Here is a 16,893-nt window from a genome sequence, read left to right on the forward strand (position 1 = left end):
TGTGCCATCGAGTCGGACCCGACTCATAGCGACCCCTCCTTGGGTTTCCGAGGCAGTATCACTACAGAAGTAGATTGCCCCATCTTCTTTCCGAGGAGTGCCTCATGGGTTTGAACCGCCAGCCTTCTGGTTAGCAGTCAAGTGCCTTTAGGCACTATGCTACCAGAGCTCCTATACTATATATAATAGACTATAGTATAGTATAAACTTAACTTTTAAATGCACTGAGAAACCAAAAATTTTGTGACTGACTTTATTGCAACATTCCCTTAATTCCAGTAATCTGGAGCTGAACCCACAGTATCTCTGAGATATGCCTGTGTAGGTATGTATGTGCATGTATACATGTGTGTGTTTGTGTGTATGTGTGTAAGATGTAGAAAGAGAGACACTCTAAGGTAGGGTTGAGTGGGGATACACTGTTTATATAAGCTGTCCTCACATTCTCAAATTTTGAAGTAATTTTCTCTTTCCCAGAAATTTCAAAATGATAGTCAGAATTTGACAATAAATAAATAATTCTAAGTCATGTGTGGATTGAATAGCCTTGTGAGTATATAAAAAATCACTGAAGACAAGACAACTGTACCCTTCATAATACAAAATGGCCAGCAGGATCAAAGTTGTCTTGGGATGAAGGATTTTTCCCTCCATTTTTGGTGAGAACTTGAGCACTTTGAGAGACACATGTAGTGGACTTTCCAAAGATTAAAACAAGAAGAAGGGTACTGAAACTCCTGAACACAAACACATCCCTCCCCTCCTTCCCAACACTTGGCCAGGGGACTTGTCTTGCCTTTGCTAAGACATTGTGAATCTTGTCACTTTTGTTTCTCTTCAGCCTTAAGCTGAATGGTCAGAAAGTTCTCTGGTAAGACTTTATAAGACTCCTATGGAGTTTTAAGAAGGTTGCAAATGGAATGGACACAAAACAAGGATTTTGTAACATATTTAAAACATAAGACCTATAAAAGAAAAAAGAAATGTAGGTGCCTTTTGAACCGCATAATAAGTATTGTGAATAACAGAGGATCTCATTCATTGGTAGATCATCTTCAAAAATAATCTTCCCTTAAATTGAAGAGAAGAATAGTGATGGATTAACACTCTTGGAAACCATGCTTTCTGACCTGGCATTATGAAACCTACCTTACTTTCTTAACCAACATTTTCCTACATGGTTTAGTCTTTCTCTAATCAGATGTCACCATTAGTAACCAAAGGTACCGGGTTATTTATGTGCCCCCTTACAAAGTAGGGCTCATATAGGATAAGTTACTATAAACATGGAAAAATAAAATTCTCTTCAGAATAATTTCAGAAAACAGAAAGGAAAGAACCTGCCTTCCCTTGTTGGAGCATTTCAAGCATGTGCTCACAATACATTGGCTCCATGCAGATCAGAGCAGTTGTCTGAAGAAAGGCACTCATTAGAAAACAAAGTTTGAAACTTTATTCAGGTGCTGCTCTGTACAAGTGGACTGACTACAAAAGCTCTTCTTACCCAACACACTCTACCTATCAGCTTCCAAAGGTGGAAGGAAGATAGAGAGACCTAACTGAACACATTCCCAGGTTAAGTATCTCCCTGGGTCCTTCCAGGATGAGTACTACAATGTTGCTTTGGAAATAGAAGCATATCTTGTGAATCCATGAACCAATTTCACACTTATTTCAAATCACCACCACAATCTTGCCAGCCTTTCATACACACAAAGCCCTCTTACTCAGGAAGCTTCCACCTTTAGCAAGATGTGCCTTTTCTTTTTGCCCTGAGTGGCTTGGATGGTGCCCTGTGGCTACCTTTTCCTTCAATAGCATTAGCCTTTATGTTCTATTCTTTGACTCAAAGTTCTAAGAATGCTAGTGCTAAGCACTCTCATAGATGATATATTAGTCTCTTTAGGAAGGTATATTTCTGCAAGGATCATGTCATTTGAAAAACATATGGCAGAAGGGAGCTGCAGTTAAGGGATGATGATCTAAATTGCATTAGGTTTTGCTTTGGCAAGGACACCAGATGGATGCCTTGATGATGAAGTGGGTCTCCTCCAGCTTTTTCTTTTGTGCAAGTCTACAACAGGTGTTTCCTCAAAGGCATGTCTGTTTTCCATAACATCAGAATGAAGAAAGATGTTGTCTATGACAACTTGTGTACATAGATCATGCTTTTATTACGATAGAAAAGTGTACAGTGATTGATTTGCTATTTTGAGTCAAGTTAAAATGTGCTTGTGAGATCATATTCCATTTTCCAAAAGAGCATTTAATCCCCAGACCAAGGACTCTTCATTCATCATTGCAGGAGAGGAAGAGAAGGGGGAAAGGGAGATAAGCTGAAGAAAGTGACAAGGAAAAACGTAGTAGTAGCTGTAGACTTGAGTGTTGAAGTCAAAGGGCAGGAAACCACCTCAGTAAAGGAAAATGACTATTTCAAATTGTTTTCAAAGTGCCCGTGAAAGGCAGTCACCACTGACTTGGGTGTATTATATCAGCACATGGTTTAAGGACTCTGAGGGATAATGTCCTAGGAAGCTAAACAAGGAGAGAAGGAAAGTTCCATGAAAAAGTAACATAGTCAATTCTTCAAATCTTGCTAAAAATCAAAACCAGACTAAGATCTTAGGGGTGTTCCTTGGAGAGTTGCTAAAACAAGCTGGGCATAAAGCCATCTCCTTCGTCCTGTCTAGTACTATTAAGAGAGCCTCTGGGCTCTTAGAGTTCTGTGTTGGAGCTTGTAATTCATAGATATTTAAACCACCAAATGACATGTTAATTTCCATGGACAAAATAATCCGTTTTAGTCAAGGTATCCTTGAGACTTACATTACAACATCTTCTGGATTGGAGAATGACTGGAAATGGCTAAGTTCCTAGGTAGGTCTCAAATGGAAGGAGGAGTAAAGAACTGAACCAAGGCCTTAGCTAATCTCATTAAAGTGTTTCTGCTTTTCCAAAACCCCTCGAGCACCTTAATCCCCACACTCTGCTTCTCTGCCTGTCTTCTGTCTATCCTATTTGTTTAAGTCTGACACTTCAAGCTAAGTTTGAATAAGTTCCTTTGTCTGATAAATCATGACCTAAGAACTCAGAAGCCAACCTGGTTGAGGAGAGCAAAATTACTAGTCATTATGTTGATGCCTGAGTCAAGTATTGAATAACAAGGTACATTAATTCACAGGGAAAACCCCTAACTAGTCAGCACAGGAAAGTAATAGGTTTGTATCTCTATCAAAAGGTTTAATAAAATCTCACAGGGCAGTGCTGTCATAAACTAACCAAGACTGAACCTATAGTGTGACATGTCCCAAAAAGCATTTTGGGGGATCATAATAGACAGTAACAGATAGATGATAAACAGATGACAGATGATAGATAGATAGACAGACAGACAGACAGATAATTGTTGTTAGGTGCCATTGAGTCGATTCCAACTCACAGCCACACTACCTACAACAGAAGAAACACTGCTAGGTCCTATGCCATGCTTACCATCTTTGCTATGTTTGAGCCTATCATTGAAGCCACGGTGTCCATCTCATTGAGGATCTTCCCCTTTTTACAGACCCTCCGCTTTACCAACCATGATATCCTTCTCCAAGGACCTGTCCCTTCTGAAAATGTGACCAAATTAGGTGAGATGAAGTCTGTCCATTCTCTCTTCTAAAGAGTAGTCTGGCTGCACTTCTTCCAGGACAGATTTATTCATTCTTCTGGCAATTCATCATATTTTCAGTATTCTTTAATAACACCACAATTCAAAGGCATCAGTTCCTCTTCAGTCTTCCTTACTTAATGACCAGCTCCCACATGCATATCAGGCAATTGAAAACAGCATGGCTTGGGTTAGGTGTACCTTAGTTTTCGAAGTGACATCTTTGTTTTCAACACCCTAAGAAATCTTGTGCAGCAGATTTGTCCAGTGCAATATGACATCTGATTTCTTGAGTGCTGTTTTCATGGGTGTTGTGATCCAAAGTAAAATGAAATCTGATAGCTAGCTAGCTAGCTAGATAGATAGTGGGTAGGTAGGTAGGTAGATAGATAAGAAAATAGTTTTGTGGTCAAATACTGGGTTATATCAATTTTAAAGAATTTCAGGATTTTTCAGACTTTCCATGTGCTAAAGTATAGTATGAGTCTCAAAGAGAATTTGCTTTTGTCAACCTTTATTTACCATAGAAAAAATTTCCTCTGGACTTCTCCAGTTACTAATATTCTATGGAAAACTGTATTCATATTACTTTGGATAAAATGGGCTTTTGCTGTGGTAATAGCTCTGAAATCTCAGTGCCTTAACACAACAAGGTTTATTTCTTATCCATGTTGTATGTCCAACATAGCCTAAGGAAGCAGGGCACTCTGCTTCACTTAGGCCCTCATTTATAGCTGATTAAAAGAAGTATCACACAAGGGCTTTTCACTACCTCAACTGTCATTTCTCTTCATTATTTCATTGGGCAGAAGTAGTCATGTGGTCTCACCCATCTGCCTCTAAGGAATAACTGAAGAAAGCTGAAAGGAAGACTGGATATTATAAGCACTAATAATCTCAACCTCAGCAGCATACTCGGGTCAACTTCAAAATTTATTAACTCTTTGGCTTTTATCTATAAAATGACAAGGTTGCTCTTTAAAGTCTTTGGCAGAGAAAGACATGCTTACTGAACATTTTAATTGGTTCTATTTCTCCCCAGGATGTCCCTGGGTGGCACAACTTGTTAAGTGCTCTACTAGTAGACAAAATGTTGGCAGTTCAAACCCACCTACAGACATCTCAGAAGGCAGGCTTGGAGATCTGCTTTCTGAAATATCATGCCCTTGAAAACTCTATAAAGTGCAGTTCTACTCTGACATACATGAGATCACCGTGAGTCTGACTAGACCCAACAGTAGCTGGCAACACCATGCTCCCAGGCCCACAAAGTTAACAAGAACTATGTGACTGTTCTGGCCAATGAAATGTGAGTAGAAATGATGTGTGTCACTTTCGAGCAAACCAAAATAAATAAATAAATAAATAAACCTCACTGTCATTGAGTCGATTCCAACTCAAAATGACCCCGACTGGGTTTCCAAGGCTATCAATCTTTATGGAAGCAGACAGCCTCATCTTTTTCCCATGGAGCAGCAGTGGGTTCAAACCACCGACCTTTTTATTAGCAGCCAAATGCCTTAACCACTACAGCACCAGAGCACCTTCACTTTAGAGCAAGGCAATAAAAAACACATGCTTCATTCTCTAGTCTCAAACTTTTCTCTTCTCCTGCCTTGATGACTGAGAAGAAGGCATGTTCCAGGTATTGTGGACATAAAGCAGAGGAACCTCTGCCAGCCTAAGGTCCTGAGTGGCTGTGTGGAGCACAGACATCTGCTCACATAGGTCAGATATATAGTACAAGTCAGAAATAACCTGTGCTATGTTAAGCCACTGGGATTTTGAGGTTGTTTCTGCAGACTCAGCCTAGATTCTCCAGGCATATATATCCTTTCTAACTCTAACATTTTTGTGATTCTACAGGGTTTCCTGTATTCTCTAACAAGCAAATATGCATTCCCTAGGATGTAAATGGAAGAGCTCTGCTGTTGTTGTGGTTAAGGCATTTGACTGCTAGCCAAAAGGTCTGTGGTTTGAACCCACCAGCCACTCTGTGGAAGAAAGATGAGGCAGTCTGCTTCCATAAAGATTTACAGCCTTGGAAACCTGATGGGGTCACTATGAGTTGGAATTGACTGTATGGGAGTGAGTTTAGTGTTTTGATTTTTGGCTATAAATGTGCTATTTCAAAAGGTCATTTTCAGTGACTGAATATATTGTCCAAAAAGCATTTGTGCCTAGCTGCAGTGTCGAGTGGTCAAATGGAGGGCTTAGCCAAGACTGAGACCAGAATTGAAGCAAAGCCTAGTCAAATGCAGGCTAATGATAGAAGCTGTAAAGAGTGTAAAAAACAATAAATAAGTAAGAATGTTTCAACAGGAACCCATAAAGGAAGAGATGAAAAGAAGAGTTGAAGAAAAAAAAAAAAAAAAGAAGAAGAAGATTAAGGAGAGATATCAATCTCTCACAGCTTTTTAAGTTCTGTATTCAGGTGCCCAAAACACCTCTTTTGGTTTTCCCAAGCAAAACAGTAACAAAATCAAGAACATAAATAACTACATTTAAGGCACATACAACCTAAAATAAAACGAGAATTTTGTGGCATTTTCCTGTGTTTAGTATGTCTTCATTAGAATAGAATACAATCTGGGCATTCAGCTCTGGGTGCCCTTTGCACATTGACAGTAATTCTGGGGTCTCATAGGCCTGAGATCATTTTCCTTATGTTATTTTCCACTTTTGGCCTAACACTGTAATGAGTTCCATGGCTTGGTTTTCATACACTGGAACCCCAAAAATCCTCAGACTAACTCTCCATTTTTCCTATTTAGGACTTTTCTATATGAAAATGACAGAAACACTGAGCAACTTGATAGCAGTGGCCTGTTTCACTGGTGCAAGGCAACCTCTTTGGACAAAGTGATTCTGGTAGGTGATCTTGCATGAAATGTAAAAGAAAAGAAAGCATTTCTTGGATAAATGATATCCTTTCCTCAGTCATAAGCATCTGCCATTTTCCTTTTGTAAATTATGAATTTTGAGGCAAAATCATATACGTCACCAATCTTCATGGCATAGTGGATAAGGCATTTGGCTGCTAAACAGAAGGTTGGTGGTTCAAACCCATCGGCTGTTCCACAAGAGAAGGATGAGACAATCTACTTCTGCAAAGATTTACAGCCTTAGAAACCCAGTGGGGGTTGCTATGAGTTGGAATCAACTCTATGGCAGTGACTTTGTTTTTGTTCTTGTTTTTGGTTTTCACCAACCATATGAATAATAATGCAGACTTACAGATGTGATTCTTGATAAGGACTATTTGGGTAGTATGCTCAGGTTTGAAACAAGTAGACATTTTCAACTATTACTTCCCTCTCTGAACAATTTAGCTTACTCAGTTATTCAAAATCATCTCCTGAAATTTCATAGTTTTGTTAGTAAATTTAATTAATTTAAATGCACTAGGGAAACCCTCTATTTATACGAACTCTGTAATCTTTTCTTTTTCAAAGTAAATAAGCTTGGCCCTAATTTACTGGTTTCAAATTTTGGATTTTTTATAGGGTTTTATTTTTGTTTTTCCTTTTCTTAAAGCTGGCTCTACTTATATTTGTTGTTGTTGTTAGCACAATGCATTTGTGTTTAATATATTAGCCACTTTCAAACTTGGTGAATTCTTATAGATACTAGAGTTTTGTCCCTGATTCTGTTTTCTTAAGGAGAAAAACTCACTCATTGAAATGCAAGCAACTAATATGTGAAAGGCCTTGTATCTTAATCCAGGGTCTAACACCTACTTTCTGGATTCCCATCTATTCCCATATTCTGGAGTTGAACACTCCAATATAATCTTAGTGGTTTAGCTTGTAGGCAGTAGCTGCTAAATTTAACTAATAAAAGTAAGTATTCATGTGCTGTATATATATATATATGTATGTATGTATGTATAATATACCCTATACAGTTTTTTGGGAGCTCTGGTAGCATAGTGCCTAAGGCATTTGATGGCTAACCAGAAGGCTGGCAGTTAAACCCCACCAGCCACTCCTTGGAAGGAAGGTTGGGCAATCTACTTCCATAGTGATACCACCTCAGAAACCCAAGGAGAGTTGGGATTGACTTGATGGCAGTGAGTTTGTTTTTTTGGTCTGGTATACAGTTTTTATCTATGATTAATTGGTAATTAAACATTTTTTTCTTACTTTCTGAAAGTAAGGAGCTCTGGTGGCATAGTGCCTAAGGCATTTGACTGCTAACCAGAAGGCTCAAGGTTCAAACCCACCAGCCACTCCTTGGAAGGAAAGTTGGGCAACCTCCTTCCATAGTGATACTGCATCAGAAACCCAAGGAGGGGTCACTATGAGTCGGGACTGGCTCATAGTGAGTTTGATTTTTTTCCAAAAGTAGTTTAATTCATTTTTCATGTTATACACACACATACAACCTGTCTTGTGGCTCACTGTCAGTGTCCAGACAATGTTTACTGTTTACTGTTTTTATGAGTACCTATGAAAGCGGGCAAAGGAATCTCTGGTGGGACAGTGTCTATGGCATTTGACTGCCAACCAGAAAGTTGGCAGTTCCAAACCACCAGCTGCTCTGTGGAAGGAAGATGAGACAATCTACTTCTGTAAAACTGTTTTTGTAAAATCAGGATCAATCATTTGATCAGAAGCATGAAATTGTCAGAGCTGTCATATCAACAAAAAGACTGTTAGAGCTGCTGAAATTCGCCATTTTAATAAATATGTCTTATTCTGAACTAAGGAAAATAAACATCCGTTGAGCAGGAAGCCAAACATGTTTTCAGTGGGAGACAAATCTTTAGAAACATTAGGAAGTTGGTAGCAGATTGAGGCTTCCAAAAGACCAGGGAATGAAAATAATAGACATTTAAAAAGCAGGCAGTGAGATATCCACCTTTTATGATCCGTGCTGTGGAATATAGTTCAAAACAACAACGAAAGCTTTTGATATTTTAGAAGGCTTTCTAGTCTTAGAAATTCTAAGGATTTCACTTGACACTCTCAGGAGAAATGGGAAGATTGCAACATCCAGGGAACTCTTGAACTTGGTTTAGTGCATGCAAAAGGGTCAAGCGGCAGTTGCAGTTACTTTGAATAAATAGTGGGTCTTCTCTTTTCCCCAAAACTACCATCTTTTTCAATTGGGAGACAGTTTTGTGCCATAGTTCTTGGAGAAATTGCCTCTTTAGCTGTGTGCGTTAATGCTGTATATGCCATGTGTCTTGTTTCAAATTGTTTAGTTGTACTCAGAAGGGCAATTGTTGGACTTTAGGCATGTTACATTAAATACCATTAGAGGCTTCATTACTCAAGTTAAAACTTATCGGATCAGCTAGAGACAATTATTTAATAGATTTGGTTAAGATTCAAATCACTCTCTGGGAAAGCTCTCCAGACAAGTAGCTTTATTTCCCCTAATAGGAAGAAACCCCTTGGAAAGAGAGTATCTCCCCATAGATGCTAATTTGACAAATTCTAATTAGTTAGATGTCAGATGTTGCCTATCTATCCTGTTAGATTTCATTAACCCCTGTGTCTTAGAAGGTTGTCTTTTAACCCAGCAAAGGATGGGCATAAGGAAGAATGAAAGATCCATTTGAAATCTAAATCTTCGTGTCCCCACGAATGTACAACACACTCATACATGAAGGGCTTTTCAATACATTTTCCCTGTTCTCTACCAGTTTCCAAGTGTCATAATTTGAAGGTCTAGGAATTTTGATTTTATGATTCAGAATTAATTGTTATTTAGGGAGCTCTGGCAGCATAGTGGCTAAGACACTTGCCTGCTAACCAGACAGCTGGCGGTTCAAACCCACCAGCCACTCCTCGGGAGGAAGGTTGGGCAATCCTACTTCCGTAGTGATACTGCCTCGGAAACCCAAGGAGGGGTCGCTATGAGTCGGGGCCGACTCGACAGCACATAATAACAACAACAAACAATTGTTAATGAATGAAACACTGCATTTTCCATATATTACTTAATTTCCATTACAAAATAAATTTTATTACATATGTTTTTCATTTACAAATATTAAAAAAATATTGAGGATCAAAGAGATTATATAATTTGTTCAAAGTCATACAGCTAATAGATTATAGAATATAGAATCAGAATAAAAAATCTAGTCTTCTGATTTGAAGTTCACTGTTTGCCCTACTATATACCCCAATACAATAAGAGGAGACACTGCCCATTCCCAAAATAAACCCAAGATATGCTTAAAATAAGTTTTTTCAGGAGGTTTTTTTTTTTTTTTTTTTTTTTTCTCATTTCCATTTACTGTTTTTATGAGCACCTATGAAAGTGGGCAAAGAGATCCCTGGTGGGACAGTGTCTATGGCATTTGACTGCCAACCAGAAAGTTGGCAGTTCCAAACCACCAGCTGCTCTGTGGAAGGAAGATGAGGCAATCTACTTCTGTAAAGATTTACCACCTTGGAAACCCAGTGGGGGTTGCTATGAGTCAAAATTGACTTGATGCCAGTGGGCTTGTTTTTTGGTTTTATGAATGTGGGAGACACCTAAATATATATCATATCTATTGTTTCCAGTTTAGAGATTTATGGGAAATGTTAACAATTGGCAATACTGGTAATAGTATGAGAAATAAATATTAGGGATTAAATGAAAATTTTATCATTTTCAATGCCTTTTGGATAATTGCATGATGAATGTCCTTCACCGTGGAAAGAGACTACTGAATCAGTTCAATGAATTAGGTTGAACCATGTGACTTTACCAATATTCAACCATTTTTGATCCACAAAAACGGCCATTTCATATGATTCAAACTAATGTATGAAAATCCACTGTAGAAAGTGTAACACGTGTTCCAACTTGATGTGCACACTAGAAAACTTGCAGTGCCTGAGGCATTTGACTTCTAACCAGAAGGCTGGATGTTCAAACCCACCAGCCACTCCTCGGAAGGAAAGTTGGGCAATCTACTTCCGTAGTGATACTGCCTCAGAAACCCAAGGAGGGGTCACTATGAGTGGGATCTGACTTGATGGCAAACACAGCAACAACAACAAACTACCTAACCCATTTGTCACAATAAGAGATTCTGACTCATAACAACCTTATAGGACTGAATAGAACTGCCCCATAGGGTATCCAAAGCTGTAAATCTTCACAAAAGCAGATTGCCTCATCTTTCTCCCACAGAGAGGCTGAGGGGTTTGATCAATGGTCTGGTTACCAGCCAATGGCTTTATCCACTGTGCTACTATAGCTCCTTAGACCTAAGTTTAGTAATGTAATTTGGAATGTCTAAGTTTTTTCACTCAATCTTACTTTTGTACACATGATATTAACAACATATAATGAAAATAAAAATTTTTCCCCCATCTGGCCGAGTGATTTTTTACCCTGACTAATGAATGATGCTGACTTGGGTATTAATGTAAGCAATCTAGACAAGTAGATGTCTAAAAAAAAAAAAAAAAAACAATTTGCAAAATTATATTAACATTATGAAGTTACTTCTGTGGATATACCTAGAGGAGTCGGAATGGGAGTGATCTCCTCTTATTTCTAACAAATGCCTAACTCTGACATGCTTGTGTTTAGAAACGATCTGATAAGAGAAAATATGAATTTCGAAACCACGTTGTAGCATGTGTCTTTGGAGATGCTCACTCAACTCTGATGGGACTTCGGAATTTTGTAATGCCCTTGAGAGCCAGCAACTATACCCTGAAGGAGCTGAAGGACATTGTGTTTATTGGGTCCCTGGATTACCTACAGAGAGAATGGCGATTTCTCCAGAACTTTCCCCAGATATATATTTTGCCTGTAAGTGTTCTGTTAGGGATAGTGAATATTTATGATGATGATAACACTATAAGTAGACGTAGTAGTTATAGTAATAGCTTGCAGTTATATAGTGTTTGCTGCATATCAGAGACTCTTCTAAACATTTTATATAGATTAACTCATTTAACCCTCAAAATAAGTGTATGGGTGATTACATTAAAGATGTTAAAATTTAGGAATGGAGAGATTAAATAACTTTCCTAAGATCACACAGCAAGTAAGTGTCAGAACTAGGTTTGAATCTAGACATTGTAGCTCCTGAGTCAAAACTCCATGTGTTATGGCTTTTGTGCAAACAAAAGTTTTTCAGCAGCATTTCTGACTTCATGGTTAACTCTAAGCTAATTCTGGCCATACTTCATGCTCTTTCTCATCTTTTCTCTTGGAGCACATAATGCTCCCTGATAGATGTGTGAGGAGGAAGAATTAGATTGACATTTTTTTGAGAAATGAGTTAATTATGCACATGTGGTATTATAGTAGTTATATTTGTGCTAAACCTTCACAAGTCTCTATTCTACCCTTTTCTATCTTTTCCCTGGATGTATTGTCCAGTCCATTGTATGCACTGTGAAATTTACCAAATAATTTGATTTTTTTTAAAATATAAAACAGTTCTGAAAATATGTAAGAAATATTTTTTAAAAAACTTCAAAAATGATTCCAGGAGCTGTCCAATTTTATTTATTTATTCTACCATAAAATCCCCTGCCCACTCTCTTGCTTTAGTCCAGAGCAAGGAGAAAAAGAAAATGACTGAAAGTCTCCAAATCAATTTAGTACTGGAAATTACCACTACCAGAATCTAAGCATCCTGAAGGTGGGATCACATCTATCATTGTTTGTCCCCAAAAGGAAAGAAGCAACTGCCACTGTGCTAGTTAATTCAGAGAGCACAAGTGGTGTCAGCTATCAGCAGAAGTGTGAAGATTAATAATTTTCTTTAGATCCATACTCTCTGCTTTCCCTGATTTTTTTTTCCCCTTACCTCAGTTACCTTTCTTCTGTTTTTCTTCTCCCACCTTAGTCACTTAAGTGGACATATGCTCCTCCTGTCCCACCCTCCTTTAACTCATATAGACTTGCTCTCAGGACAAGGCCTGTAGAATTTATAAAACTAAGATAGTAATGATTAATAACACTAAATGTGTCAGATATCAGGAAACTATGCTTTACAATCAAGACAGTAGAAGCTGGAGTGGATTGGGGCAGAAAAAAACATCACTCACATAAAGCCACCCCCATGAGCTATGATATAAAATCCTTCCATCAATTCTTTCATCTGTTAAGCGCTGTCGTTTCTCCATCCTGCTTTGTCTCATTAGGGATCTGCACTCTTTTCTGGAGACCTCCAAGCAGCCAACATAGAGGAATGTTCCATGTGTGCTGTCTTGTCCCCACCATACAAACCATCAAGCAGTCAGACTCTGGTGGACACAGAGACCATCCTGACCACCCTCAACATTGGATCCCTGCAGATTAGCTGCTCTGCTCAGACACCCTTAGTGACACGTAAGAACAACATATTTCATAAGAGAACCTAGGGAGAATGGGATGAGGAAGGAGACTTTAACTTCTCTTTAAAGTAGGTAAATTCTGAGAAGAAGGAGATGTTGAGCCAGATGTCCTCTGAGATCTTTTCCAATTCTATGAGTTCTATAATAGGAGTACCCTACTAATCCTCTAGAATTCTAAGTCAATGATAACCATCTTCTAAATTAATCCACATAATACTGTTTCTCTATTTTAAGGAAAATCACTGTATTTTAAGTGCTATTGTTATTGTTAGGAGTTCTGGTGGCATAGTGCCTAAGGCATTTGACTACTAACCAGCAGGCTGGTATTTCAAACCCAACAACCACTCGTCAGAAGAAGTCTGGGTAATCTAATTCTGTATAGATACTGCCTCGGAAACCAAAGGAGGGGTTGCTATGAATTGGAACCAACTCCACGGCAGTGAGGTTTTTTTTTTTTTTGGTGTGGGGGGGGCCTTTTATTGTTGCTATTAATTGAAAGGTAAACATAGCAAGTGATATTATCATTGTAATCAAAAAGTAGTATTACTGTTAATCAATTCTCATTAGATTTTAAACATGTCCAAGTTCTTATTCTTAGTTGCATGGTTGAAAGAATGGAGTATAATTCTCTTTTAGTCTTCAAAGTGTTTTCAATATCCAAATTTTGAGGAGATTATCACTAAGGTCCCTTCCAACTTCAATACAATAAATACGTCATGTTTCAGCTTCAGATTGGAAAGAGCTGGTGAGAGAGAAGTAGGAATCTCTTCAGAACAGTATCATATCTTTTTTGCATTTGTTTCCCTCAGTGCCTAATGCCTAGTACAATTAGTATCAGATAACCAAAACCAAACCAAACCTGCCATTAAGTCGATTCTGACTCATGGTACCCCATATGTTACAAAGTAGCGTTTTCTTGACTAATTTTTACAGAAGCAGAATGCCAATGTCTTTCTTCTTCCGTGCTATGGGGTGGATTAGAATGACAATTTTTAAGTTAGTAGTTGAGCACAAACCATTTGCACCACCTCAAGGACCTAGGATTGTTTAAGGCCACTGACGTCGAGTCAGATCCAACTCTAGCGACCCCTGTTTGGGTTTCTGAGGCAGTATCACTACGGAAGTAGATTGCCCAACCTTCCTTCAGAGGAGAGGATAATGGTTTTGAACCGCCAGCCTTCTGGTTAGCAGTCAAATGCCTTAGGCATTACGCCACCAGAGCTCCTAGAAGGTGCTTAATAACAAGTACTGAATTGAAGCAAATGTGGCAAGGAGCCAGGCTCCAGAAGAGTTTTCACATATTTTACTGTAGCCCAAAATATGCCTGAGAAAAATTCTCTCTACAAAATTGTATTTTGTCTTTTCCCAAAAATAGGAAAAGCTTATATATTCATTTTGTTTGTTAGTTAATGAATACTGTCTACTCAGCTTAATAGGAAAACACTACTTACTGATTTATTTTATATCTAAAATATATTTTGAATTCAAAAAATAAAAATAAATCTTGATTGGAACCTCCTGTAATCAGCCATTTCTCTAGGGGTAAATTAATCATCTGTCCCTGGTTCTCCAGCCAAGTACTATGGACCACAGTGATTCCACTGTAGATAGAGCTTGGAGAGGTCAGACATCAAAGGAATTGCATGTGAGGTTTTTTCCATGATCATGGCTGTAGATAAAAATTTTCATGAGTCAAACTGAGAAACTGTCTGACTCCCAGGCACTGTTGATAAGCAAGCAAAGTATAAGGTTCTTGGAACAAAAGACTAAACCAACAATATAGTCTAATTGTTGCTGGGTGGACTGAACCAGCTACTTGACACACCTTAAAAAGCAAATAAACCTCACATCAACTCCCAGTATTGGATTTTTGTTTTTTTGCTGTAAGACAGATCTAATAATAAAGCACTTTATGAATACCAAAATGTGATGAAAGCCGTACTGAAGAAGTGAGAGCCATATCTTTGCTCAGCAAATCTGAAGATCCAAAAGTGTTGCCTCATAAATCCTTAGCTGGGCAATTAGGGCCACTTCATACCACAGATCCTCACAAGATTCATATGTGTGTGTGCATGTGTGATTACAACTCTCAATAATTGGATAGATAAGAAGTATTCAAACAATCAGTGAGAATGCCAGTATCATGAATATACAAATTAAAATGCCCATGCTATATGAGCCTGGGATGAACTAGGCAACCACAAACCATATAGTTAATGGCTTGGGTAAATTGTCTTTCTTCTTCTTCTTTTTTTTTTTTTTTAATTCTCACCTCCTCTTATACAGGCTAAAAGATGTAAACCTATAAGCTCAATTCCAGTTCCTATGTATCTTACTTTTATTTATTTATTCATTCATTCAATAAAAAAATATACTACATCTTTATACGTCAAAGGACCCCTGGTGACATAGTGGTTAAAGCATTTGGCTGCTAACCAAAAAGTCGGTGGTTTGAACCCACCAGTTTCTCCACAGGAGAAAGATGGGAAATCTGCTTGTGTAAAGAAGTACAGCCTTAGAAACCCTGTGGGGCAGTTCTATTCTGTCCTGCAGGGTAGGTGTGAGTCAGATTTGACTCAATGGCTGTGAGTGTGCTTTTGGTTTTTATGACATGGCTGGTACTCAGTTATGGGCTAGAAGGGGGCCTAAATTTAAGGAGGAATTGACTGCTTTGGTAGAAGGAGGTAGCAGTGCAAGGGAAAGGGGTTGGAAAAAAAGGAAGAGAAAATAAAAGAATATCAAAGTATTTGAATCATCATGATAGATGAGTAGGTGCTTTTCACAAACAAAGAAGAAAGTTTGGAGAAAAATTTATCCTATAGGCTTTATACCTTTCCTTGTGTGGATGCCGTCATATCCATAGGTCCAGAGAGGCTCCAACAAATAAAGGTTGCCAAGTCTGCTTATCTGACATTATAGCATCCATCAAGTCACCACTTCAGCACATTTTTAAAATATAATTTTATTTATTTTGCTGTTGTTAAGAATATACACAGCAAAACATACACCAATTCAACAGTTTACACATGTACCATTTAGTGATTTTGATTACATTCTTCAAGTTGTGTAATGATTCTCATTCTCCTTTTCTGAGTTGTTCCTCCCCCATTAACATGAAATCACTGTCCACCAAGTTTCCTATCTAAACTTTCAAGTTTCTATTGCCAATTTGATCCCATATAGATGGTTATTAAAAGAGCATAATGTTCAAAACAGACATTTTTTTACTAGTTAAGCTAAACTGTTATTGATTTTAAGAAGACTTCAGGGAATATTTTTGGTTTAAGATTTAAAGATTAACTCAGGGCAATAGTTTTGGGGGTTCATCCAGCCTCCTTTGCCCCAGAATATCTAGAGTCCAAGAAAATTAAAATTCTGTTCTGTATTTTTCCTCTTTTGATCAGGATTTTTCTATGGAATCTTTGATCAAAATGTTCAATAAAGGTAGCTGGGCACCATGCAGTTATTTGATCTCATGGCAAAATAGATAGTAGTTCATAGAGACAGTTAATCACATACTCCATATCATCCTCTTATTCCTGACTCTCTTTCTTTCTCTGTTACTCCAGGTAAATAGAGGCTAATTATTGTGCCTTAGATGTATGTTTTCAAGCTTTTAAGACCCCAGGCACTATGCAGTCAACCAGGAGGTAGAATAGGAGCATTAAATATGTTGTTGGCCCAATTAAGTAGGATGCCTCATGAAATCATGATCCTAAATATTCAAACCTAGAAACCAAATCCCATGAGGTTTTGGTTTTTTGCACAACAGCTTCAGCTCTTTTTGTTGTTGTTGTAGTAAATATGTGTATCACACAACTTTTGGCAAGTCAACTTTTTACAGGTGCTCAACTTATTAACAATAATTATAATAATTGTTGTGCAACCTTAACCTTAATAAATGTGATATTCCCATCATCATTAACCCCA

At 38.0% G+C, this 16,893-nt stretch overlaps 1 protein-coding gene across 1 annotated transcript in view; it reads left to right on the forward strand.

Annotated features, from left to right (window-relative positions):
• KCNU1 (potassium calcium-activated channel subfamily U member 1) overlaps positions 1–16,893 on the forward strand; it is a 245,574-nt gene that overhangs the window by 193,539 nt on the left and 35,142 nt on the right. The window contains 3 exon segments of the mRNA XM_007935054.1: positions 6,430–6,526; positions 11,201–11,425; positions 12,772–12,958. Coding sequence (XP_007933245.1) covers positions 6,430–6,526; positions 11,201–11,425; positions 12,772–12,958 — 509 coding nt within the window.

This window comes from Orycteropus afer, unplaced genomic scaffold, assembly GCF_000298275.1.
Source record: "Orycteropus afer afer isolate SDZICR_OR568_19922 unplaced genomic scaffold, OryAfe1.0 scaffold00024, whole genome shotgun sequence".
Classification (NCBI taxonomy): domain Eukaryota; kingdom Metazoa; phylum Chordata; class Mammalia; order Tubulidentata; family Orycteropodidae; genus Orycteropus; species Orycteropus afer.